Consider the following 26,309-nt stretch of genomic DNA (forward strand, 5'->3'; position numbering starts at 1 on the left):
TTGCTTTTGTTTGTCTCTTTCATTCTGATTGGAATAATGGGAGACAAAACGAGTCCGTCTTACTTACTAGATCGGTGTGTGTGAGAGGAAATGATTGTCTCCTGCAAACAACATAGCATGAATATTCTTATTTAAGTCATTTAGTCCCGAATGCAAAACATATATCTTACCTTTCTGCGTGATGAAGAAGACAAATCTTAAAAATCAGAATAAAAAAATCATATTGCATATAAATTTAAACCATAACGAACAATGTCATGAAGTTGTTAGGAATACAAGGAAGAAAGGAAGGAAGGAAGGAAGGAATCATTAGGAAGCTACTGTTGCATACTGTGGGCGCAAAGGAAGCCTCGTCTCTGGCTGCAGTCGGGTGTCGTGATGAGCTGAAGAGGATTCAGCTTCATGAATGTGCAGTCTTCTCCTACACATTAAAACACACACAGACACACATTTAGGAGACTTTGATTCCTGAGCTATAACTGCGCAACAGTTGATGAAGATATTGCAGAAAAAAAGCAATGCTTCAGTAATTTTCTAGAAAATGTCAAAACGTTGTTGGGTTCCATCACAACCAGTAGTCATAGTCGGTGGACAGTCTTATTCTCAAAAGCCAAACACATCTGAATTTTGAGTTAATACAGACAAATGAAAGCATTTTTTCACTTCAGGCTCTGCCCTGATTAATCATCAGGGGTTCGCCATTGCCATATTGCTTATTTTAAGACAACATAAAAGACAGATCTACTTCAGAAGTTTGTCTAATTTTGTTACATAAAAAAATAGTTTTATATTCCTCCAAGAGAAATCACAAATCATGCAAAAAAATATTAAAAGAAACAAACAAAACATCAGCAAAATGTTGTTTTTTTGCAGCGTTTAAGTGCATTTTCCTCACCAGATTCCTCTTGGACCCCCGTCCCAAGCCACCAGGTGAAGTTGCTGATATTTTCTTTACTGTTGTTACTCAAGAAAATCTTAATTGAGCTGCTCATCATTTTCAAGAGTTCTCCTCCTCGCTTTTCACAGCTGCTACTGGCTCGAGACCAGGTTTTGGATTCTTTGACAAACTCAAAACAAAAATCTCCAAAAACAAATTCACAGGGCAAATGACCTGGGCAGGATTCGGATTTTTGCACTGAATGTAAAAATCCTAAGATCCACAAAAAGGCAGAGGCACGGATTAAAATATCCATGGTTACTCTAATGAACAGAAGTAAAACACATAGTCCTGTGGAAACGACGGTCTGTGAGTGCACTGAACAAGTTCCTTTCCATTTCCAATTGTCACATGGAAATCAGGCACCTACATGTCTGCAAAAAAAACCTCTGCATACGTTCGTAATAAATTATGGAAAGCTGTGTACCCACTCAAACAAGATGCAAAATGTGAGGAGTCACTTGCAAACACCAAATGTTACCTCAGCTGAATCTTCTCTCTGCTACTTTGAACTCTACTTTGTATTTTCTGTTAAAGTAAATCATTACAAAATTAATTGAGTTTGAATTATTATGAAACTTTATATATATTTAAATATAAAAATAAAATAAATAATTAATTAATTTAAAAAAAACTTACAAAAAAAATATATACAGTATATACTGACATTTATTTTTAATCCAAAGTTTATAATAATTTATTGAATTTATTTATGAAATTAAATTACCTCAGTGAATTTATTGATTGATAATGTATTTAATTTCTAATGATTATATATATACATTGAAGAATAATATAAAACACACATTGTTTTTCCGGTAGTATTAGGGCTGTGATTGGACAGCCTCCTCGCGTCTCTTCCGTCTTTCCCTACCAAGATTGAAATATCGCGAGAGGATGTGTAGGAAGTTGAAACCTGTCATAAGACGGAAGCTCAGTCCGTCGATGCAATGACAGCACCGGGCCAATGGCGGTACATCTGAAGGTAATTTCAGAAACTCATGATTAAGTTTTTCTTTTGGCAGGGAAATAGTATATTTCAAAACATCTCCTCGAGACTTTAATTCCTCAGTTGCTCTTGGAAAGACGTCAAATGCGGAAACATTCCTGTTAGCTTTGATGCTTTTTATGACAACACACCGCCAACAAACATGTCATTAAACTGCACACGTATTAGCTTCATGTACGCAACTGTATGCTGAAATATCAAATTATTTACATAACAAAAAGAGGTAACGTAAACTAGTTCCTTCAATCATCTCGACCCCAGCAGATATCGACATGTAAATCTGACGTTCAGATCAGATCAGATGTCATAAGTCTTTAGTTTTGTGCATTAAAACCATATGATCAATACTTCAGATATTATTATACAGGTTAATACCCCCTCTGGTCCACATAGTTCCCAGCCAATATATTCAGGAGACCAACATTTTAATAGAATGAATGGCCACCTCTAGTCAAAAATAACTAACTAAATGATTAAATAAATAATTGAACTGTTTATTACACCTTGATTGGCCACGAAAACCACAGATGTAAATCTCCGGATGCTAAAATTGCGACGGCGTCCCTTTAGCTTGGTGTTCAAACATGAACAACGAGGAACGTATTTAGTTTATAACCTAAAACTTAACTTAAATGCTGTCATTGAACGATATTAGCAGTATCAGCAGTTTAGTGTCTGTCAGCGTAGGTTTAAGTCATTCGTATTTCCTGCTCATTTCAACAGAAGAAGTTAAAAGACGCCGTGAAGATCATCAGCTCGGGTAGCCTTCTGTTTGCCTCGTACCTGGCTGCGGTTGGAGATGAGCGTTTCTATGCCAACCAGCTGATGCCCCTGCTGCAGAGGGTTGTCGGGGCAGAGACGGCGCATGTGTTGGCGGTGAAGGCGATCGGTTTGGGTTTGGTTCCTCTGAACCGCTACCAGGACCCAGCGTCATTGGTAAGCGAGTGTCTGTACTCCCCCCCCCCCCCCCCCCCCCCCCCGCTGACGACAGAATGATTCCAGATGCTGATGATCTTCCTTATATGTGCGTACAGGAAGTGAGCATTTTAGGATTGAAGTTCAAAAATCCCATTGGGATCGCAGCGGGCTTCGACAAGCATGCAGAGGCCGTAGACGGGTTGTACAAGGTGGGATTCGGCTTCGTCGAGGTGGGCTCCATCACGCCCAAACCTCAGGAGGGGAACCCCAAACCTCGTGTGTTCCGACTCACTGCAGATCAGGCCGTTATCAACAGGTACGGTTTGACAGGCTCTCTGAAGACAATGTTTTTAAGGGGTTTTTTTTGTTCAATGAATGCCTAAAAATATATACTGTATATATATTTGACAGCTTCACAGATATAACAGTAAAGAACCCACACGAGTCTTAATTGAAATCCTTGAGAGTGAAAATGAGACAAGGACACTGCAATTATTGCTCGCTATCTTATATAGGTTGTGTTTCCCGTTCAGTTTGTTCCTCAGCAGCATTCCGAATTCAAAGCAGCTCTGATTCATGATGCACGTACAGAAATTAGTGAACAAGATATGCCCACCATCCAGCAGGAAGCTGCAACATCACTGGGTCACATCAAACACACGGCTCTTTATACACACATTAGCAGAGAGCCGGAGCGGGTCATGGAACCTGGTTGCTATGTATTCAGCCTTTCAGCGATGACTGGGGGTTCCTCTTTTCTTACCCTAACCCTCTTTCTCGACTTGACTTCATGAAAGTATTCTAGTTCTGTACAAAAACCTGCCGCGGCTGTTTTAGGAAATGCTTTATCTTTGGGGACGTGTGCCATGTCCAAGTGACTTCCTACTTTCCATCATTTTACACGATAAAATCTGTTCTTTGCATTTATTTTGTTGATTTATGGCAACAAATAATTAGCCGCTGAAAGTCCGTCTTTATCAGAGGGCTTTGAAGAATCCGATTTTCTTCACAACATCTCAGAGGTCACTCAGGTTTACTGAAGAGTCGACTCTACATTGGAGCCCAAAATAGAAACCGCTGCAAGTTTTCCACTGGCTTCCGATGGTGATCCTCAACTAGAGGAAAACGTTGACGTATTTAGCCATTAAGGGGGCATTTAATTGATTTACCACCTTGCTCCTGTCTTTCTGTGTGTGTTTGGGCTGCTCACCAGATATGGATTCAATAGCTGCGGTTTGGAAGAAGCACGGCTGAGGCTGAAGGCGAGAGACGCCACGCAGCAGCAGCTAAGTAGAGGTTAGCAAGCGCCCTTTGACTTTTCATCTCGGCTACGAGTTTAAAGTGTCAAATATTATTACCTCTGCTAAGGAGAATATGTTTTGTTTGTCTGTTAGCAATATATCCACGAAAAGTTACAAAAGGATCTTGATGACATTTTCAGGAAATATTGGGAATGCTACCAGGAACAGATTATTTTTGGTGACGATCCAGAAGGGATTCTGGATACATTTTTGTTAACACTGTAGTTAACTCAAAAAAAAATGGGGGTACACTTGCGTTTCGGCCAAACTGTGCATTTCATATTAGAGATAGAGAGTTCTAACAAGCGTCATATCAACGTGAATCCAATTGCTAAAGGTTTGTTTTTATGTTTACGGGATCTAAAAATAGAGATAGGATAAATGTAGGACAGTAATTTTTAGTGTGAATCACAATATGGGGGGGACTGAGGTGCTTGGAGGAGGTCTGCTCTCTCCGAGTGCTTTTCTAGTTTACTGGCTGTTTAGTTTATACATTTTTTTAATGTGTGTCTCTTTTTTTTTTAATGATCTTGACTTGTCCTTGTTTCCCCTTTTAGTATTTCTGAGTCCTGCCCCACTTACAGCTCATTTAGCAAATCAGCAGCTCCGGCCCGGGCTGAGTCACGAGTCGGACGAGGGAGCCTCTGTTTGCTGTTGCCTGAACCAGTTTGTTTGTCCGTGCATGTGTTTAAAGCTGGCCTTCCCCTGGGCATTAACCTGGGGAAGAACAAGCTGTCCCAGGATGCAGCTGCAGACTACCTGGAGGGGGTGAGAGTGCTGGGATCTCTGGCTGACTACCTGGTGGTCAACGTGAGCAGTCCTAATACGCCGGGTCTGAGAAATCTGCAGGGGAAGGCTGAGCTCCAGCAGCTGCTTCAGAAGGTGATTGGTTGCCATCACAGCGGTGATAAAAGCAGGGACGCAGTGAAAATTCATCTTCTGGCCTTCCACACTTTAAAAACGGCTTGAATCATTATTGATCATCTAATACAAACACTACACCCCCTTCAGGTAACAGCTAGTGCATCGTACATACAGGATTAATAAACCACAAACCCCCATTCATAGGGTTTTGAATTTGTGCAGGGGTTTGATGCTAAAGAGTGAGTGTTATTGTCTTGTTTTTGTACCCTTTCCATGCATAGAAGAAAAAAAAGTCCTTTGTCTTGTTTGCGCTGGTTTTGTCTTTCACCGTCACTCCTGGTATTCTCACATTCTCATGATGTGCTCAGGTGTTGAAGGAGCGCAATGCCCTGCAGGGAGAATTCAAGCCTCCGGTCCTGGTGAAGATCGCCCCTGACCTCACTGCACAGGACAAACAAGACATCGCTGACGTCATCACCAAGGTGATGAGGTGACATCCTTTGTGATATTGCCGCTTTCAGTTTCATTGGAGGGCAAAATTTTATTTTGCGTTCATTTTTAGATTATTAGTCCTGCTTACAAAAACAATATATATTTTTAGATCAGTCTAATTTTAATAATCTTGAGACTGCAGTGATTTAAAGATTATAATTTTTTTTAATTGATGCTATTTTAACGTCTTCTCCAGAATTGAGTGAAATGCGCTTTTTGCAGGAGAAACCAGAACCGAGGTTCAGATCCTTGCTTGGTGGAGCCTCCCGTGCCACGCGCTCTTATGCAAACCGCACAAATCCTTTTCAAGGGTGCGACGTCCTACTTCGAATGACGGCTGGGTCCTTGACCACATAAATTTGACTCCGCACGCCAACCTTACGATCACTAAAATGTCCCTTTCAGTAACAAATTAATTTAACAATGTGTCTGTGAAAACAAAGTTATCTACAAGTTCCTTGTTTTTAAAATCGGCACCCCAATTAACCAGTCATAAAACTATTTATATTGTTTTAATTTATTGGGAGTGAAAAGAAACCCGATCTAAAGAGCACTCACTAAATTGCACGTTGGAGGTCTGGACGTTTTTTGACCGAAGCGCATTTGTTCTGCTCATCCAGCTACAGACGGGTATGCAAACATTTCCTTCTGCGTTTGCAGCTGGGAGTAGATGGATTAATGGTGTCCAACACCACGGTGTCCAGACCAGAGACGCTTCAGGATCCAAACAAGGTTGAGCTCGGCGGGCTCAGTGGCCGGCCTCTCAAAGACCTCGCCACTGACACTGTGAGGGAAATGTACAGCCTCACCAAAGGTACCGCTTTACCCTCCGGTGTCCGTTCCTGATTGCCTGAGCGCGAGGAAGCTTCACGAAAAATGCATTTCTGACCGTGGTTTTGTAGGTAAAGTCCCGATCATTGGAATCGGCGGCGTGGCCAGCGGGCAGGACGCTCTGGATAAGATCCGCGCTGGAGCATCGCTGGTTCAGCTTTACACGGCTTTGACCTTCCAGGGTCCGCCTGCAGTGACAAAGATAAAGCGAGAGTTGGAACAGCTTCTTCAGTGAGTATGCAGCGAGACCCCGAAAACATGGTCTCGGTGCAGAAAATGACGTCAAAGTCACGTGACATGCTGAAATCTGTGAATGCTGCATGCCAGGAAGCACAAGCAATAAAACAACGAGACCCAATAAAGTCCCAGGTCACCGACATTTATTCAAAGGAGTCAACGGAAAGTCCAAGTTATGTCCCGATGTCCTGATGACCCGCTGAAGGGCTGTTTGACGCATTTACAGTTTTCACATATTACATGCAGTTGCGAGCGCTCACTTGAGGTAATAATAAAACAAATATTAAAAATGTATTTAAAAATATGCCTTTTATGTATTTAATTTTAAATATTCATTTTAAAATAATTACCGGTAGTGTAAATAACTATAATTCTGACAGCCGTGAGGCCTTTGTGGAAAAGCGTTTGATTTCCAACATTAATATTTTCTTAATCCCTACAAACATGCTGGTTTTTTTTTGTGTCGTGCTGTCTTTTCAGAGAACAAGGTTTCAGCAGCGTATCCGAGGCGGTCGGAGCGGATCACAGGGCAGCGAAGGGCTCGGTTCATAAGCCTGCGATGGAAGACGGTAACCGCTGAGAGAGACGCGGCGCCGCCGGCTGCGCTCTCCTCCGACTGGATGGAACTGCTCCTGAATGGATGTTTTTCCGACTCCATCCCTGCTGATTTCCACAACGAGACGGGTCTAAAGCTGCTAGTGTTTATTTACGTTAACCGTGGAAATGCAAGGCACGCTGTGATTATGGGTGAATAATCGGGTATTATAATAATATAATATAGCCTCCTTCCTCAGAATAGTTTCTGTTACTATTTTTAAGAAGCTACAAAAAAATATCTGTGGATAAAGAATCACATGAGTAATGTGTGATGTAGGCGTAAAGGTGGCGCGGGAAAAAGCGATGCGAGTCTGGAGTGGGCGTGGCTTGCTGTGGCCCTCCGGCCCACCCCTCTCAGCCATCTTTGCCTTTGCCCTTTCCTTCACCGAGCCAAAAACAGGCAACAGCCACAGGTGGTCTCTGTGTTTCATCCGTTCTGACGCACAACTCTTGCCTTAAGCGTTTAGAGAGGCAATTAAAAATTCGTTAGGGCGGTTAAATGAGACAATACACACCCGTCCTGGCCGATTGTCTACGACGGCAATCGCTGGCGGCGTCGCGAGTGTGTGCGTGTGTTTGTGTAGTTGTGTTGTAACTATAGCGACACAGGCTGTCTAATATAGAAAACAAGGCTGGCCTCATGTTACCCTGAACATTACGACATAAGGACATTTATTTAACGCCATTTGACTCCTGTGTTTCCAGTTCTGTTTCTTTTCCTTTTTTAAATTCTTACAGCAGCGGCTTTCTTCTCTTCAAGACATTTGACCATATTCAAATGATTCTGACTGACAAATAAACATCCTCCCTGTTTTTTTGCTTACTTGCAAATTAGTATTTACCTCATTTATAAGGGACTGAATTTGCATTTTCTTGGTTGAATCTTTAAACCCAACTCCATTGGCTGTTTACGCGTGACGTCATACATCGGTGACAGCAGTTTAATGCACATTGTCATGACGCTGTCTTTTTTTTTGCAAATTCACCATGGAAAAGTGTCATTCTAAGGCTGTGATTGGTTGATTGTGTTGCAGGTCCCGCCCATATGCTGGTCATGGCATTACAAAGTAGAAAAGCACTCATAAATATATGCGGTTGGCTTCCCATTCATTTGGTCTAAGATGATTTATTAACTATACAGTTTATTCTTTCACTCACATTTGCTCAGACAAAAATAAGCAATATTATAAAATGCTAAAAAAAATTCGAACTAAAGATTAACGTTATCTGACACAGCACATCATAAATAATTCAGATAAATGCATTTATAATACTTGAGGAAGATTATCATCACAATAGGTTGAAAGTTGGACTCTCAAAAATAAATATATGTCTGACACAAAATCTGACGAGTGATTTGCTCCTTTAACTTGTCCGAAGAAGAGGCTGTAGTTTTCTAACACAGCAATAACACCTCCAGTGAAATAACATACGATAATTTCACAAATGAAAAAATGAACGATTGACTGTGTGGTGATTACGGTTTTCAGTGCAGAACAGGTTTAGTTCCTGACGTTGAACGGCACAACGAAGCCCTCTAGTGTGAAGTTTTGGGAAACAGGTTTGATGATAGAAGAAGAGGAAGAAGAGGAGGCCCGCATACAGGATATGGATCTTTGTGGCAGTAGAATGGCTTTTTTTCTCAGATGCATAGTTTGAGGTTTTGTTAGTCTCCAGAAAAAGATTAAATCAAATATTTTATGTAGCTGCGATGCACGTCTCTCACTAACAAAGCATCCCAGTGCTTTTATGACTGAACGACCTGTTTCTGTTTCACTTAACATGGAGTTGAAACCTGATTTCCTGTAACGCAATGCCTAAAATTGTTTCGTTTTAATTCACATATACCTCAGGTCTTCTTGCTATGGGGGGGGGGGTGGTCTCGAAAAAGCAGGGTTACACCCTTCCTGAAACGGCGGTCCCGGACACTGTAGATGACCACGTTACAACAACTGTTTCCTGTCAGGATCCAGAAGGCAAAGAAGGAAAAGTTACACCAGGCGTATCCCACCACATTCCCCAGCACAAACACGGCAATTGGGAAAAAGGACGCTGTAAAGGCAAATGTTAGGATGCCGATAGTCTTTGCGGCTTTGATGTCTGAAAAGGAAGGCCGGTGAGGGCATCCTCCTCCTCCTCCTCCTCCTCCTCCTCCTCCTCCTCCTCCTCCTCCTTCAGTCAGACTGCCCTCTGAGAGCAGTTTGCGTTTTCTGGAGTATCGTCTGATACTAGTGAAAGACGCAATGTTGACTGCCAGTGTGGCACCAAGAAGAGTGAAGTCAAAGGCTGGGAATAAGAGCAATAGGTTTGCATCCTGCGGTAGCCGGTTCCCAAACATGAGGGGAGAATAGTTACACATACGACTGCATTCATTGTACTCTAAGGTGAAGTTCCTGCTGAAGGTGAGGGGCGCGAGAGCCAGCAGGAAACTGGCAGTCCAGGAAAGCAGGATGAGGGACAGCGTTCGCCTCCTGGTCACCAGGGCGTCCTTGTGGAGCGGCCTTAGGATGGCCACGCTTCGTTCCACCGTCAGGAGGAAGATGTTGCTGATGGAGACAAAGGTGCATCCAGCAAACACCGGGCCGATCAACATGCACGGCTGCCAGGCGCTCTCAGATCCACCGGGAGAGCAGGAAACGGTTGGGGGAGTGGAACTGCCCTGGTACCAAACTGGGGGCGTGCTGGTGACCATCAGAGAGACTTCAGTGTAGACAGAGAAAGGAACCACCAGGACACCGACCATCAAGTCTGCCACAGCCAGAGACACTGTCAGAGACACAACAGTGACAATAAGACAACATCCAGTTTGCGACACAAGGTCTTATACGTCCATAGCATTCAGTTAAAACTCCATATAGAATTGTTTAATGCTTGAAGTGAAGTTATAGTTGTAATTAAACTGTGCGGTTAAAATCATTGCTAGTCATGAATCTCGCCACCGTTTACACCAGACAAGGCGCTGGCCTGAATTTCTCCTGTGAGGATCCTTATCTGTCGATTAGTGTGAAATGCATCGGCGTGTTGACACTGATTTACACTGAAATGAACTTCCGGCCAGCAGCATTCACCTTTCAGGTATCCCTGCGGTGTTCGGGACTGCCTTGTTTGCACAAATACAGTAAGGGTGACCACGTTTCCAACCACAATTAGAAACGCCAGGCTGACCATGAACACCAATGCAAATGAGCGATTGAGAAGTCCACAGCAACAAAGGGTGCAGAGAGGTGCCAGCGGTCGTCTGGGAGCCAGTCCTGTGAGAGCAGCTGCCGTCAGGTTAAACAGAGGCTCGCTGGTTTGCAGCAAAACTGCTGTACGACCACAAACACTGGTGTTGGGAGGCGGAGCAGTCATGGCCCAGGATAGACTGGATTTACCCCTTGTGGATGTGTAGGTGGGCGGTCCACTCAGGACACCATGCTCAGGACTGGGAAACTGTCCTGATGGGGGGGGGAAAGTAGACATAAATGAAATTAATTAAATGTCACACTGTTAATGAATGTTCCAAAAAAATGTTCTCGGATCTACCCCTGGATCCAGCAAGGCCAGCAAGACGATGTTGACGGCCTCTTCAACGCGTACAGAGAACTACTTAGAGATTTGACAACATGAAGGATGAAGGAAAAGGTCAAACAGACAGCGGTGAGGCCAGCCATGATGTGCAACTTACTGACAGTGGCTCTCAGGAAAAGACAGGAGGCGGAGCTAGAAGTGGCGGAGATGAAGATTCTGAGGTTCTCCTTGGGAGTGACCAGGTAGGGTAGGATTAGAAATGAGACAAAAAGAGGGGCATTGAAGGTTAGACGTTTTGGAGACAAGGTCAGAGAGACCAGACTTTGATGGTTTGGAGGAGAGACAGGGACTATATCGGTAGAAGGATGCTCAGGATGGAACTGCCAGGGAACAGGGCTAAAGGACGACCCAGGAGAAGAGACATGGATGTAGTCCCTGGTGGGACAAGCCGAAGGAAAAAGAAGGGTAAGTGCTGTCTCAAGGTGGGGCAGTGTTAGTACAGTTTGGTCGATAGATAATTTTTTATAAAAGGCTGATATTTTAGAGATAACTCATCAATCTTTTATTTAAGATTTCCTGACATAGCAAGGCCAGAGTTTAGTTTTGTAACTTGCGTTCCAGCTTCGTGCCGTTTGTCTTCGTGTCCTGACAGTGCTAGAAGCAGCTCAATGCCGTCATCAGTCATGCAGAAACGCCGAGTTCAGGACCAAATGTCCTTCTCCGCTGACAGCTACATGCACGATCCCTTCAATCATTCATGCTCCTCATCCGGCTCCTGTGGTTCGATTCTTTTCTGCATCCAGGTCTCCCTACTTTTATCAGGCCATGATCCTTGAAGTTAGACGCCACGTGGATCCCAGTTGGCTGCGTTCCTGCCTCAGGTGAGACCGCTGACCTCAATCTAACCCGTATCACTGCTTCCATGCTTATTTTGTACTCTTGTACTCTCTCTCTCTCTCTTTGTGGCTTCTGTGTCCCTTCATACTCTTGATTTGGTATTTAATCTGTCATCACTGATATTCTGAGAAGACAGCATGAGATCTGACTCCAGAGATGTGTGCAGTCATTTTCCATGCAAATTTTCTTTTTTTTATTATTATTGCTTTAAGTCTTAATGCTACGACAGACTGTTCTTTAACTTGAATCAAAGCTTATCCTTTAGCCCTGCTTTAGACTTTTGACATTATGTGACAAAAGCCAGATCAGACATTTTCAGCACTACTTCTGTCTTAAAAATAAAATAAAATAAAAAATCACAACTTTAGGCCTGCCACAATAGGCCAATTCCTTTTCTTTTTATTGCTTGTTATTTGCCTGATCATAAAGGTAGCAAGACAAAAGAAGATGCATTTTTAGAAAGATAGAGGATAAACCTCATTAAGAGGATTTTTAGCTTTACCTTGAGTGAAGATGACAGGTGGAAGTATCGCTTGAGGCAAGACCATGGGCATCGTGAGATAAGCAGCAGCACACACACACACACACACACACACACACACACACACACACACAACTCTACCGATTGGTCTACAACCCACAGCCCTACGTTGACAACAAATGAAGGATGGGTAACAATATTGTGTTTATGTTTTAAAACTATGTTCTCATTTTGATTACAATTTGCAAACTCAGGATATCTGTAATGATTGGGAGATGATGTGAACAAATCTCTTCATGTATTAGCTCCAAGCTACGTCAACAAACAACCTACTTCTCTATCTACCTTAAAGAACACGTCAATCTTCGGCCACTGGGTCGTTAAAGGTTTCCTGCAGCCTAAAGATACAGCTTTCACCGCAAATCGGAGATACCAGATATTTTTTAGAAGAATGCTAAAACCTCTTCTCCTTAGCATTCAACAAGCTGAAGGAAACTGTAGGTGGGAGGTTTTTGTTATTGTTAAAATCACAATATCCCAAATAACACTGAGAGGTGAAATAGAACACTCAGCATTATTTATAGCTGCGGCTGATTTAGCGGCCCTATTTTAGATTCTTCATTCTTCACTCCACACGATGACAACCTTTTTGTCTCAGCTGAAGTTAACAGAAATCCTGTGGCGACGCGTTTAAGGACTCATCCAGCCCGCTTCTCCGATTTCTGATGGAAGTACATTCAAAGGGTTAAGTTTCGGTACAACATTACCCATCATGCTTAGCAAGACGCAACGGGAAGTGTTAATAAATATTGTTAACTGTGGGATAATTCACCTGTAATTTCACATCTCCATTCTAATGGAATACACCTATAGCAAATACGCTGATTTCACTCAAGCATATATTCATTAATGACGAGGATCCGAGGATCCGTCCGTCGCGTGGAAGCAGCCGCATTCAGGCTGTCATTCATGCATGCAGTGTATTTCCTTTGACAGGGCTGCGTCCCTGGGTGACAGACCGGGCATATATGGGAAGACTGTGATGGGGGGGGGGGGGCGGGGGCTGGTCGGGGCTCTCAGGCCAGGTCGCCCGATGCTCAGCGGGGGGGGTCACGTGTAGCAAAGACGGGCAGAAGGGCCCGAGGCCAACTGCCACAGCACATGAGCAGAGAGACGACGACTTGTTATGTCATTCTGTCCCTTGTGTGTGACAGACGAGTACACGAGTACAAGTACAGGCTTAGTTTGTGTATTAATACCTCCCCTGGAATGGTTTAAATGCAGAATCACAATCAGAATACATTATTGATCCCAGAGAGAAATTCCATTAGCAACAGTGCTCCGCTGAATAAAAGAAAAAGAAAAAGAAAATCGAGAGCATGATAGAAATATAAACGGAGCATGAGAATAATTGTATTGCCACAGGAAGAAAAGACTTTATATGGCATTCAGTTTTGTTTTTTTTGGGGGCGGGGGTCAGAGTCTCATTGTCCGCGTGCTCCTTTGTTGAACCAGGAGCTGATGGAGGAGGTGGGTAGTGTTGTCAAGGATGCTTCGTAGTTTCTGAAGCATGCTTCTCTCCATCGCTCTCTCTAAAGAGTTGCATTTCACCCCCCACACAACATCACCTGCCTCACGGATGAGTTGGTGGAGGCTGTGACTTTCAGTCTGCAGGCCCCCCAAGAACACGGCATCAAACATGATGGACCTGAGACCACAGACTCGTAAAGCATCCTCAGATGTCGGAGGGACCTGAGCCTCCTCAGGAAGTAGAGGAGGATGAATAGATGACTTAATTTCAACCCTTCCAGAGGTGATGACTGTGACTAATGATTGAATTTATTTAACATGTTAGGACTGAAATCAGCCAAACACACACACGCGCGCACACACACACACACACACACACACAAAGCAGTCATCTTACCGGTGTTTCCACCGTGCCGATGGAGGATGGAAAACAATCCAGCATTATTTACTGACTTCGTGGAAGTAAATTCCTGTTAAAATTCCTCAAGTTGGGAAGAAAGTGGAGCTGCAGCCTCCTCCTCCTCTTCCTCCTCCTGAGACGCACGCATCCTCTCTCCAGCTCTCTGTCGCTGTGATTCAACCTCTTCTTCTCCTCCTACTCCTTCCCTTCTGCCTCCTCCTTGCTCTGTGCAGCGCTCAACCCCCCCCCCCCCCCCCTCCCCTCAGTGGGGCTTATCACATGTTCCCCTCCCCTTCTGCCCGCCTCCTCCTCTTCCACCTCTTTACAACCCATCCTTTGATTCATTACAGCCTCCATCGTTCACGACGTTGATGGCATCTGACACAACGGCCGCGTCACACACGCTTTGTGACGCCTGACCTCAGACATGACTGTCTATGCTGGTTTGCACTTATTGGATGTTTTCTCTTTATAAAGTCACTCAGACCGAATAAATGCTGAAGCTAGAGAGCGAAGGAATAAACACGAATGTGTACACGGTATTTACAGCCTACTGGCAAATGTGTTGGAGGTCATGCTACTTTTAGAAAAGTAAATGGGAAAATCCGGATTTCTGTTATTTTTTTTGTATCCAGACGGGTATCCGGTTCGCTCTCAAAATTTAATGGGATCTAAGTTCGACCAAATTTTATTTTTTCTCATGAAGATTCATCCAGTAGTTTTTCTGTAATCCCGCTAACAAACACCTTCAAAAACATAATCTCCTTGGCGGAGGTAAATATAAATAGAGGTAAAACAATAAATACAAGCAATTTAGGGCAGCTGTCCACACTAGTATTACTACATCAAACCATGCAGGAGAAAAATGACACCTCTGTTTGTCTAAATTCATCATGACGTGGCCTGTCAGCAATACTTTCTGTTAGCATGCTTGTAAGTATGGGAACATAGAGTACAGAGCCGTTGTGCAGTTAAGCAAGCCGATCAGACCACTTTTAACCTCCATGTGAGCCAATGTCCACACAGGAGAAGAGCGGGAGTCCAAAAATGGGTGCGACATTGCAATAATTCAAATAAACCATCCAAATCAGTGGAAAGAGGCAAACTCCAGAATCAGACAGTCACAGGTTTGATCTAAGGGAAACAAAAGGTCAAGGCAAACGCTGGAAAAACTCACCAGATGCACCGACACCATGGAGGTGCTGCAAGAAGAGTCAAAGCATCACCACGGCCTCGAGAGTTAGTCCTCTGAGCCTGAGGGACACGTAAAAGCAGACAGACAGACAGACAGCTTTACAACTATGTCCTGAAAGTATTTGGGGTTCAAAGGAAGCTTCCTGAAATTCTCTGAGATTATTATTATTATTATTATTTTGTTTTGTGCTGAATCTAAAACATCTTCAAACCATCCAGCAGCACTTGTTGCATAAAGCCGTAGTTCTACTTGCTGCATGGATTACGAAAGGAGACACCAATGTTCTCTCACACACTGTTCACTATTTTCCACCGGGATTTGTGAAATTAGTGCATTTGTTTCTTGCAGATAAATATTTAGGCAAAATGAAACAGTTCAGTGTGTTGCAATGCAGAGATAAAGATGTTGCCGTGTTTACTTTAAGTCAACAGTGATGCATAAGTGGTGCACACAATAAAAAAACAGCCTGTCGCTGTCTCCGTTTGCAGCTTTCTGGAATGCGTAATTGTGAAATTGTTTGATTTGAAAAGCATCCAATCGATGCTGAAGCATGGATTCTCTTAATCTCTGTCTATGGGATCTATTTGCAGATTGAGAAAGACTAATAAACCGGGTCCATGTCATTGTTTGACTGTGACGTTATCCCACTGATGCCAAGTTGGATTTCATTATTAACTACTAAATATTAATTTTGGATTCCGGGAATCTGCTTTTTTTTGGGGGGGCCAGGATGCAGGCTCTATCTCAGGTATAAATATCTCCTGGTTCCAAAATGCAGCACTCGAGAGGAGGGCTGATCCCTGGAGAAGATGAATCCTACCAGCAAAACCAGGTAAGTTGCAGTAATATCTAATATACTGCATTTAAAACCTTTTTTCTTTGTATTTATTTTTAACTATCTCTGCACCTGAATTCAAATATCTGTCTTCCACAGAAACAAATATTATATATCTGCATTAAAATTAGTCTTATAATTAAAAATGTATAACCTAAGATTATCATTAATATGTGCTTTTATAATGTTACCATCCAGTCACCTTTAAATAACCAACATGATCAGTTTTATTGTCTTCATTGATCCAGATGATCAGAAACACAACTGTTTGTTGATCGTGTGATCTTGCTTGAAGGTTTTCTTTGGCCGTTCTCCTTCTGGCATCGTGGGCTTGTCTGGCTCACCCCGAAGATGAGATGGAACCTTCTGCATCAGGTAACACAAAAAACGTACAACATTTTTGACCTGATGGTGGCGCTACAGGCACAGGAAATCGAGATTAGTCACAGAATAGGACAATAGATTGCTTTAAGGTTTAGACCATGCAGCGTTCCCCAACCACGTATTTACTTCCATTTAAAAGACATTTACTCAAGTAAATGTGTCCCGATATCGCACCATTTGTCCGCGTGCGTGAATTCACATTGCATCTGCAGGATGACGGAATGTTCTTCAATTGCAAAACAAAAAAATCCTTTGCAAATGTCCATGCCTCAGCCTCCAGGTTGACGCCGCTGCGACTCAGGCGAGTGGTTGGGGGGATGGTGACCCAGAACGTCCCCTGGCAGGCCATGGTTTACCTCAACGAGAGCATACTGGACGGAGGCTTCGCAGGCGGCGCTCTAGTCTCTGATCGCTGGGTTCTGACAGCCGGCAGGAACCTTTTCATCAGGAAGGATCGACAGGGCATTAGTGGAAGTGATCCCCTCATTCCTAAAGTGTACCTGGGAATCTCCGATCGGTCAGAAGCCGATGCCCTTCATGAGTTCGCCGTAGAGAAGGTGAGGAAGAATAACTTCCAACTTTGGGGGTCTTTCCTCGTTATATATGCCCGACTGCTTATACTGAACCAGTGCTTCAAAGTCCTCGCGGAATGATACTCACCAGTTTTCACTTGTGTATTCTCAAAAACAAGAACAGCTCACAGTTTTTAGGGTAAATAAATCCCTTTCGGCAAATCACTAAATTTGCAGTAATAAAACTGGATTCTCAATCAGACCTCTCCCGTCATGCGTTTTACGTTCCTCTCCTGCAGGTTGTTCTCCACCCACGCTTCCAGAACCGGTCTGACTGGGACAACGACCTGGCCCTTATCCAGCTGAAGGAGCCTGTGGCCATAAATGATAAAGTGACACCCATTCCCCTGCCCAAGGGCGACACCAATTTTGAATCTGGGGTTATCACTGGCTGGGGCTGGGGGGTCTACAAGATCCCTGCTCAAGTGCTCAAGTACATCAGAGTCCCCCTGGTCCAGCACTCTGTATGTAAGGCGGCCTATAAGAGTGATCACACCAAGCCAGGTGTGGACGACAACATGTTCTGCACCGGACAAACCAATCATGAAGAGAACGTTTGCTTCGGCGACGCAGGAGGTGCTTTGGCTGTCAGTGAAACTGGGGACATTTATGCAGCGGGGATCCTTTCCTACGACAAGGTTTGCAGACCAACCAGTTACGCAGTCTACATGAAGATTTCCTCGTATTTGCCGTGGATCCACAGCGTCATGAGAGGAGACACGGAAAAATCAGCCGCTCTGCGTGCTAATGTCATGTCTAAGTTTCTATAACGGGAACTGTAGAGCCGCAAGCCTTTGTGTTCCGTCACTCTTTTATTGCTTCAATTCTTGTTTGTAAATTCTGTGTTTGTAAAACCTCCCGTTTCACATAATACACACAAATTCCCCTCCAACAAAAAGGGTTGTCAGTGTTTTTTTTTGCAAATGGTCTGAAAAGAAAATGTTTTAGATGATGGAAGACGGATCTATCTGTCAAAAATAAATAAAGGAGGAACTCAAATTTTTCATCATACATGTTAATCCAAGCAAGTTTTTTTTTATTTTCTGCAACTCCATTATTGATTTTAAACCCTCTGTAGTTCTGCTCCTTTATATGTAAAGTCACTACAAGCATTGAAGAGAACAAAACACTGTAATGTATGTGAATGCATGTCGATAAAACATTACAAACACGGAATCTCATCTAATTCAATTCAATCCATTCTATTTCTATAGCCTCAGATCATAACAGACACTTTGCAGGCGCAGCAGGGAAAGATAGAACCTAGAGCAGCCATCCGTCTGGGTTGAGAGAGACAGAGAGAGACAGGATCGTGTCTGTTCTCGATCTCAAACGTCCCACACAAATTGTGAGGGCCAGTCCTTCATCTTGGACTCACAGATGCCTTTGAAGTATTGATCCTGCTCCTCTGTGAACAGGTTCTTCCAGTCGCTGATCTTACCTGAAATGTACAAAGGAAACGGCGAGTGAAGCAAAAATAAATACCTTTTTTGGTTGTAATATATATTTAGTTTTGTTTAAGTTGTATTTTTTTGTCTGAATCTGACAACCAAAATAAAACTCATCATCACCATCATCATCAAATCTGGAATTGAATTATTTTTATTTTCATCGTCATCACAGAACAAGTACAGTGCAACAACGAAACGAGTTTGACGAGTGAGCGTCAGGCCGCAGAAAAAACAATCGACTGCTCATGTTGTATAAAACAAACTGAACCCACCGTTTCTCATGAAGGAGCCTTTGCTGTGGTCAATTATGTTGTCGGGGAGAAGGGTGTAGTTCACCATCTTGTTTTCTTTCATGACACTGAAGACAGTGTGTTTGGCACAGTTGTTGACCTCGTCGTCCTCCAGGGGACATTGTAGGAAAGCGCTCAGCCTCTTGATGGAACCATGAAGGTCCTGTCAGGATGAAAACAGGCGTAATTACTGAAATTACTGTAAGGAAAAGGGATACTTGTGTCAAATGTCATAAGGTGGTGTGTGGGAGGTGCACATGGGGGGTGCAGGTTACCTGTGTTCACTGTGAGTGATTGTGAGCCATAAGCAAAACCAACTGTCATTGCAACAGCAGAGCGTCTTCAGCTGGCTGGCCGCCCTCACAGCATTTTGCAAAGTTTATAGTAGTTAATAATTATCATTGTTAAGGTCTCATGATGGAACCATCCTGTTTTGAATGTTCATAATAGTTAATAATTATCATTGTTAAGGTCTCATGATGGAACCATCCTGTTTTGAATGTTCATAATAGTTAATAATTATCATTGTTAAGGTCTCATGATGGAACCATCCTGTTTTGAATGTTCATAATAGTTAATAATTATCATTGTTAAGGTCTAATGATGGAACCATCCTGTTTTGAGAGCAGGATACATTTGTATTTATTTCACAGAGATACTTGTTGTTTGAGTCATTGCAGAGACGTTATGTTGTGTCAATTAAATAAATAAATCACTCAAACATTTTAGTTTTCATTTAGTATCCTGATGGGTTTTTTTTTTTTAACCTATTCCACCAATTGTTTCTAATATCGTGGTAACAATAATTCAGATTACATACAAATAATGTCCGAGCAGTCAAGATGACTGCCCGGACATTCTAGTAGTTGCAGAATTCTGGTAGAGCAAGTGTTAATCCCAAAGGAAAATGCAAGTGAAGACAGCTGCAGCTCTTGTGGCTGTTGAACAACAAAATTGAAAATTGACATTTAGAATGAAGAATCGTTTGCTTTTACCTGCCACAACTCTTCATAGGTGATGTGAAGCAGATTGTTCATCGTCGCTGTCTGACTGGTCCAGTCTTTAACATGGTCAAACCAGGATCCAGGACTCACTAAAATAGTTTGTGGCAAAATATAGTGAATTAAGCATTTGCTCAGATTATACTTTGCAGAGTTGATGTCAGATTTTCTTTTCCAATTCCTAAACTCACCTTTACCGTCCAGGAATTGGTGTAAAAACTCTTGAAATGTGGCAAGGTTGGGAAGGAATGAAGCTATATTGTGGAAATGGTAGTAGGATACTGCCACATCTTTCGGATTTCTGCTCACATAAATGACCTGTGAGGGGACACGGAGGAACATCGTTGCAATGTTTGTTCTAAGAACACATTTGGTCTCTCGGCTGACTCTTCTTTTTTGCTCTACGTGATTTACCATAACCTGGATGACTCAGAACACAGAAATGATAAAGATAGTTCTACAATAAACAAACATTGTGTTTCTCTACACAGATGAACTCTGTAGTCAAGCTATATATATATATATATTGTTTTTTTTGTCAAAAATTTGACCTTTGCTTTTGATCCCTGCAGAGCAGAGCTCAGCAGCTGATAAGGCAGGTGAGTGGTAAAGATTCGTGGGGTTAAAGAGGAGGCCTCCAATGCGTCTTTAAGGTAAATCTGCTCCAGCCATGGAGCCCGGGCCCAGTTTGGGACAGTTTGGGCTATGTTTGGGTCGCCTCTGCTGGTTATAAGGGTCACAATTTGTTGCATCCATGTGGTGCCTGTCAAAAAAGAAAAAAAACTTTACTAACTAGCTAACTTTAAAACAATCCTAAACACAACAGAGCCAGAAACAAGTCTATTATACAAAATAATTGACCAGGAAATAAAAGCAAGTCATAATATTACACAGTTAAATAGAATTGGGTAATATATCTGTACTTTTATTGAACATGCTTCTTCGGTTGTTTACCTTTTATCCTGATAGATTTGTACTTGTTGCCTACCTGACTTTGGGTACGTGGCTATGATGATATCCGTGTCCTGAAATGGAAAATTTACAGCACAATGCAAGGATTCCTGGGTGTGAAGGAGTCCAGGAAACATAAAACCCTGAAACATCTCTGTGACATCCAACCTTGCACCGTCATACAGCGATAAACCTACAAGTTTGCTTGTCTCTTCCATTCTTTTAGCGTCCTCTTTGCTTTCCTGATCTGTTGTGTCTTTCTTTTGCTTTGTCTGCAAAATGAACAGCCAGGCTGCAGATGAGAGGGAATGCAAATGAAATGCTTACGTTTCAGTCAGTGGGTGTTTCTTCTGTCATACTCATCAAGAGGCTCCAAAACTTGGCCCTGACACAAAAGTTGAAAGGATCAGACCACTCTTTTGGTTTTTTGTTTTTACATTTCATACAATTTCAGGTTCTGTTTTACCAAGACATTAGAGGAAAGTAGATGTACTCTAATCTCTTATTAATTATCAGGTCATCAGTACTGGGTTTAGTACTAATCTTTTCTTTATTTTTTATTACTACTTTGATATGTGAGTTCAAAGTAATTGCTTTGCAATGTATTATAATCTTTTTATTGATTGATTATTCATTGCTTTGCTGTGGCGACCCCTCGTGGGACAAGCCGAAAGTACAATAGTAGTAGTATAATATTGTTATTCTGTTTTATTTTTTTATTTTTTTTTTAGGGTGACATCTGCAGCAGATGAAAAATAGCTTCCTGGTTTATTCAGTTCAGTTCAGTTTTAGTAAATAGTCAATGTCCCTTTTTAAATAAACGAATAAAAAAACCCCACAACAAACATTTTTCAAAAACACACCACTAGAGGGCAGCATTCAAGACTTTGTTCTCAAATGGAAATCGACAATATTTGAGGAAACAAGGACTAATTAAAAATCTTTTAAAGAGTGCCGGTTGTTCATACAAACGAGCCGACGAGGCTGAAAGGTCGACTGCTTGGTTTTCTCACCATTTCTCCTCCAGATCAGGAACATGGAGACGAGTTCACGTCCTCTCGGACGTTCTCCAACATGTCAGAATAACCTGAGATGGATGGGATTGAATGTTTGTCAAACAAACAACTGACGATTAGAAAATTAAAGCCTTCAAGATTTTAATCTGAGTCCGGAAAATGTATAAAAAAATTGCAGTTTATTTATTTTCTTTCACTCCCAAAATAAATCCCAGGACGAGGATCTAGAAATGACCTTCCGACAAATACTTCCATAGTTGGTCCCCCCCCCCGCCTTTTTTATTTTTATTTTATTTGCTTGAATCAACACCTGTTTGCAATTTGAGCAACCGTGTCGCTACCGGACGGAGTGAAAGTTTTCATCTCCAAGATGCAAAAATGGACGGTATCTCTGCAGATTAGGCTCCTCCTCCCTCTCCAGAGTCACCTGCAGGCAGCAATAAAAATCAGCAGGTTACAGATTTACTGGCATTTATTCCTCAAGAAAGACAAAACGAAATCAAGCCTTCAGGCATTTATGAACATGCAACAGCATCTGCGCTCTCGACACGCATAACCGCGTGGTCAGAAAATAGCTAAACAACATCTAGTTAATGCAGATCATTCAGTTTAATCGAGAGTAATTGTTAATAAAGAATGTACGAAATCAGTTTCAGCTCTCCTCGCATGAACTTCCACGGTTAATACGTTCAAATGCAACAAGATCGTCATAATATACAGGAAACAATATCTCACAGTACCTCACAGGTACACTTACCGGTACATAGAATAGATCTGCCTTTGGAATGCTTTGTGTTCTTGATAGCATCTTTCTGTTTGAGGATTGTACATATCGTCAATGTGCCAAATCACTTACACGGACGGACACGACGGAAAGGTTTATGGATAATTTAATGCTTCATCTCCATCGTCATCCTGTGTCTTTTCTTCTCCCTGCCATCCTCATCGCTCGCTTTCTTTGGACCGATTACTCATTATAAAGAATATTCACAGATACAGCCAAGATCACGTAAATAATGGAAACGCAACACGGGAGACGAGCAGGAGACGAGCACGGAAGGTGGTGAAGACCTGAACGGAACGAGTGAAGCAGACCTTTTCATTAAGATCAGTCCAGCAGTTTTTCCATAATCCTGCTAGCAAACAAACAAACAAACAAACAATCACCATCAAAAGCAAAAGCTCCGGCGGAGGTATAAACAGCCATTTTGTAATGTGTGGCTTTCAATTAAAGTAATACAAGCTAGTTAGTGAGCAAGAAAGTGACTTTTATTCATGAAGCATAACAAAACATTGAGGAACATTAAGGAATTTTCCGTAAACCCAGTCTGATCAATGGAAGTGATCAAAAAAAGAGATCCCTGACTGGTGAAGAGAGAAGATGCAGAAGGACAATCTTTGACCTGCTCTAGACTCTCACACGGCTGTTAATCCATCCATAATACAATTCAGAGATTTATCATTTATGCATTTTTTTTTAGCCAGGAAGTTCCCGAGGATCCAAGATCCCTTTTCGGACGGAAGACATTGATTAAAGTCCCCATCATGACAATCACATCATTCACAGAGACATGAATTAAGAAGAGGAGAAACTCAGTTTGTTCTCGCCCCTTTGACAGCATAATGGCATTAGTGCCACATATCAGAAACTCAAGGTACATTTTCAGAAGGTAATGGGAGGATTGTTTTTTCATTCAAACATGTGTAAGAGATTACTTATTTTAGTTTTGATCGTGTCTGCTCTCGATCTCAAACTTCCCACACAAATTCTGAGGGCCAGTCCTTCATCTTGGACTCACAGATGCCTTTGAAGTATTGATCCTGCTCCTCTGTGAACAGGTTCTTCCAGTCGCCGATCTTACCTGAAATGTACGAAGGGAACGGCGAGTGAAGCAAAAATAAATCTGTCATGGAATTATTTTATTTTCATCGTCATCACAGAACAAGTACAGTGCAACAACGAAACGAGTTTGACGAGTGAGCATCAGGCCGCAGAAAAAACAATCGACTGCTCATGTTGTATAAAACAAACTGAACCCACCGTTTCTCATGAAGGAGCCTTTGCTGTGGTCAATTATGTTGTCGGGGAGAAGGGTGTAGTTCACCATCTTGTTTTCTTTCATGACACTGAAGACAGTGTGTTTGGCACAGTTGTTGACCTCGTCGTCCTCCAGGGGACATTGTAGGAAAGCGCTCAGCCTCTTGATGGAACCACGAAGGTCCTGTCAGGATGAAAACAGGCGTAATTACTGAAATTACTGTAAGGAAAAGGGATACTTGTGTCAAATGTCATAAGGTGGTGTGTGGGAGGTGCACATGGGGGGTGCAGGTTACCTGTGTTCACTGTGAGTGATTGTGAGCCATAAGCAAAACCAACTGTCATTGCAACAGCAGAGCGTCTTCAGCTGGCTGGCCGCCCTCACAGCATTTTGCAAAGTTTATAATAGTTAATAATTATCATTGTTAAGGTCTCATGATGGAACCATCCTGTTTTGAATGTTCATAATAGTTAATAACTATCATTGTTAAGGTCTCCTGATGGAACCATCCTGTTTTGAATGTTCATAATAGTTAATAACTATCATTGTTAAGGTCTCATGATGGAACCATCCTGTTTTGAATGTTAATAATAGTTAATAACTATCATTGTTAAGTTCAAATGATGACACCAACCTGTTTTGAAAGCAGGATAAAAAAAAAAATATTTCAGAGATAATTGTTGTTTGAGTTGGCATGCGTCATTGCAGAGACGTTATGTTGTGTCAATTAAATAAATAAAACACTCAAACATTTTAGTTTTCATTTAGTATCCTGATGTTTTTTTTTTATTTTTTAACCTATTCCACCAATTGTTTCTAATATCGTGGTAACAATAATTTAGATTACATACAAATTCTAGTAGTTGCAGAATTCTGGTAGACCAAGTGTTAATCCCAAAGGAAAATGCAAGTGAAGACAGCTGCAGCTCTTGTGGCTGTTGAACAACAAAATTGAAAATTGACATTTAGAATGAAGAATCGTTTGCTTTTACCTGCCACAACTCTTCATAGGTGATGTGAAGCAGATTGTTCATCGTCGCTGTCTGACTGGTCCAGTCTTTAACATGGTCAAACCAGGATCCATAACTCACTAAAATAGTTTTCGTGAAAATACAGTGAATTGAGCATTTGCTCAGATTATACTTTCCAGAGTTGATGTCAGATTTCTTTTTCCAATTCCTTAACTCACCTTTACCGTCCAGGAATTGGTGTAAAAACTCTTGAAATGTGGCAAGGTTGGGAAGGAATGAAGCTATATTGTGGAAATGGTAGTAGGATACTGCCACATCTTTCGGATTTCTGCTCACATAAATGACCTGTGACGGGACACAGAGGAACATCGTTGCAATGTTCTAAAAACACATTTGGTCTCTCGGCTGACTCTTCTTTTTTGCTCTACGTGATTTACCATAACCTGGATGACTCAGAACACAGAAATGATAAAGATAGTTCTACAATAAACAAACATTGTGTTTCTCTACACAGATGAACTCTGTACTCAAGCTATATATATGTATATATTTATTTTTTTTATCAAAAATTTGACCTTTGCTTTTGATCCCTGCAGAGCAGAGCTCAGCAGCTGATAAGGCAGGTGAGTGGTAAAGATTCGTGGGGTTAGAGAGGAGGCCTCCAATGCGTCTTTAAGGTAAATCTGCTCCAGCCATGGAGCCCGGGCCCAGTTTGGGACAGTTTGGGCTATGTTTGGGTCCCCTCTGCTGGTTATAAGGGTCACAATTTGTTGCATCCATGTGGTGCCTGTCAAAAAAGAAAAAAAACTTTACTAACTAGCTAACTTTAAAACAATCCTAAACACAACAGAGCCAGAAACAAGTCTATTATACAAAATAATTTACCAGGAAATAAAAGCAAGTCATAATATTACACAGTTAAATAGAATTGGGTAATATATCTGTACTTTTATTGAACATGCTTCTTCGGTTGTTTACCTTTTATCCTGATAGATTTGTACTTGTTGCCTACCTGACTTTGGGTACGTGGCTATGATGATATCCGTGTCCTGAAATGGAAAATTTACAGCACAATGCAAGGATTCCTGGGTGTGAAGCAGTCCAGGAAACATAAAACCCTGAAACATCTCTGTGACATCCAACCTTGCACCGTCATACAGCGATAAACCTACAAGTTTGCTTGTCTCTCCCATTCTTTTAGCGTCCTCTTTGCTTTCCTGATCTGTTGTGTCTTTCTCTTGCTCTGTCTGCAAAATGAACAGCCAGGCTGCAGATGAGAGGGAATGCAAATGAAATGCTTACGTTTCAGTCAGTGGGTGTTTCTTCTGTCACACTCATCAAGAGGCTCCAAAACTTGGCCCTGACACAAAAGTTAAAAGGATCAGACCACTCTTTTGTTTTTAAATTTTATACAATCTCAGGTTCTGTTTTAGCAAAAAATTAGAGGAAAGTAGGTGTACTCTAATGTCTAATCAATTATCAGGTGATCAGTTCTGGGTTTAGTACTTATCTTTTCTTTATCTTCTTTGTCTATACTGTTGCGCTGTTCCCTTAAAGGAACTGCGCAACAATAACACCAACCATAGCCCCCTAGGGATCA

The 26,309-nt window shown here is 42.0% G+C and overlaps 5 protein-coding genes across 5 annotated transcripts; 2 read left to right on the top strand and 3 right to left on the bottom strand.

Annotated features, from left to right (window-relative positions):
• Positions 1-1,893: 1,893 nt before the first annotated feature.
• dhodh (dihydroorotate dehydrogenase) lies at positions 1,894-7,296 on the top strand. Its single transcript, XM_068739853.1, has 9 exons — positions 1,894-1,922; positions 2,670-2,882; positions 2,981-3,180; positions 4,078-4,160; positions 4,860-5,047; positions 5,398-5,511; positions 6,182-6,335; positions 6,424-6,583; positions 7,070-7,296. The coding sequence occupies exons 1-9, from the start codon at positions 1,905-1,907 to the stop codon at positions 7,167-7,169; spliced, it is 1,230 nt and encodes a 409-aa protein (XP_068595954.1). The 5' UTR covers positions 1,894-1,904; the 3' UTR covers positions 7,170-7,296.
• A 1,739-nt stretch (positions 7,297-9,035) lies between these two features.
• On the bottom strand, positions 9,036-10,537 carry LOC137898195 (beta-2 adrenergic receptor). The gene is made up of 2 exons (XM_068742208.1): positions 10,255-10,537; positions 9,036-9,952 (listed from the first exon to the last, which is right to left on the bottom strand). Exons 1-2 carry the CDS (start codon positions 10,535-10,537, stop codon positions 9,036-9,038), a joined length of 1,200 nt encoding a protein of 399 aa, XP_068598309.1.
• Positions 10,538-15,971: 5,434 nt separating this feature from the next.
• On the top strand, positions 15,972-18,140 carry hp (haptoglobin). The gene is given in 5 exon segments (XM_068739801.1): positions 15,972-15,998; positions 16,000-16,031; positions 16,330-16,409; positions 16,692-16,975; positions 17,230-18,140. Coding segments are annotated over 5 exon segments (954 nt in total). The 3' UTR covers positions 17,761-18,140.
• A 178-nt stretch (positions 18,141-18,318) lies between these two features.
• LOC137893294 (sulfotransferase 2B1-like) lies at positions 18,319-20,901 on the bottom strand. Its single transcript, XM_068738753.1, has 6 exons — positions 20,721-20,901; positions 20,284-20,495; positions 19,924-20,050; positions 19,727-19,824; positions 18,714-18,894; positions 18,319-18,431 (listed from the first exon to the last, which is right to left on the bottom strand). The coding sequence occupies exons 1-6, from the start codon at positions 20,899-20,901 to the stop codon at positions 18,319-18,321; spliced, it is 912 nt and encodes a 303-aa protein (XP_068594854.1).
• Positions 20,902-23,063: 2,162 nt separating this feature from the next.
• On the bottom strand, positions 23,064-25,902 carry LOC137893284 (sulfotransferase 2B1-like). Its single transcript, XM_068738742.1, has 6 exons — positions 25,722-25,902; positions 25,285-25,496; positions 24,928-25,054; positions 24,731-24,828; positions 23,741-23,921; positions 23,064-23,561 (listed from the first exon to the last, which is right to left on the bottom strand). The coding sequence occupies exons 1-6, from the start codon at positions 25,900-25,902 to the stop codon at positions 23,449-23,451; spliced, it is 912 nt and encodes a 303-aa protein (XP_068594843.1). The 3' UTR covers positions 23,064-23,448.
• Positions 25,903-26,309: the final 407 nt, after the last annotated feature.

This window comes from Brachionichthys hirsutus, chromosome 1 (assembly GCF_040956055.1).
Source record: "Brachionichthys hirsutus isolate HB-005 chromosome 1, CSIRO-AGI_Bhir_v1, whole genome shotgun sequence".
NCBI classification, from domain to species: domain Eukaryota; kingdom Metazoa; phylum Chordata; class Actinopteri; order Lophiiformes; family Brachionichthyidae; genus Brachionichthys; species Brachionichthys hirsutus.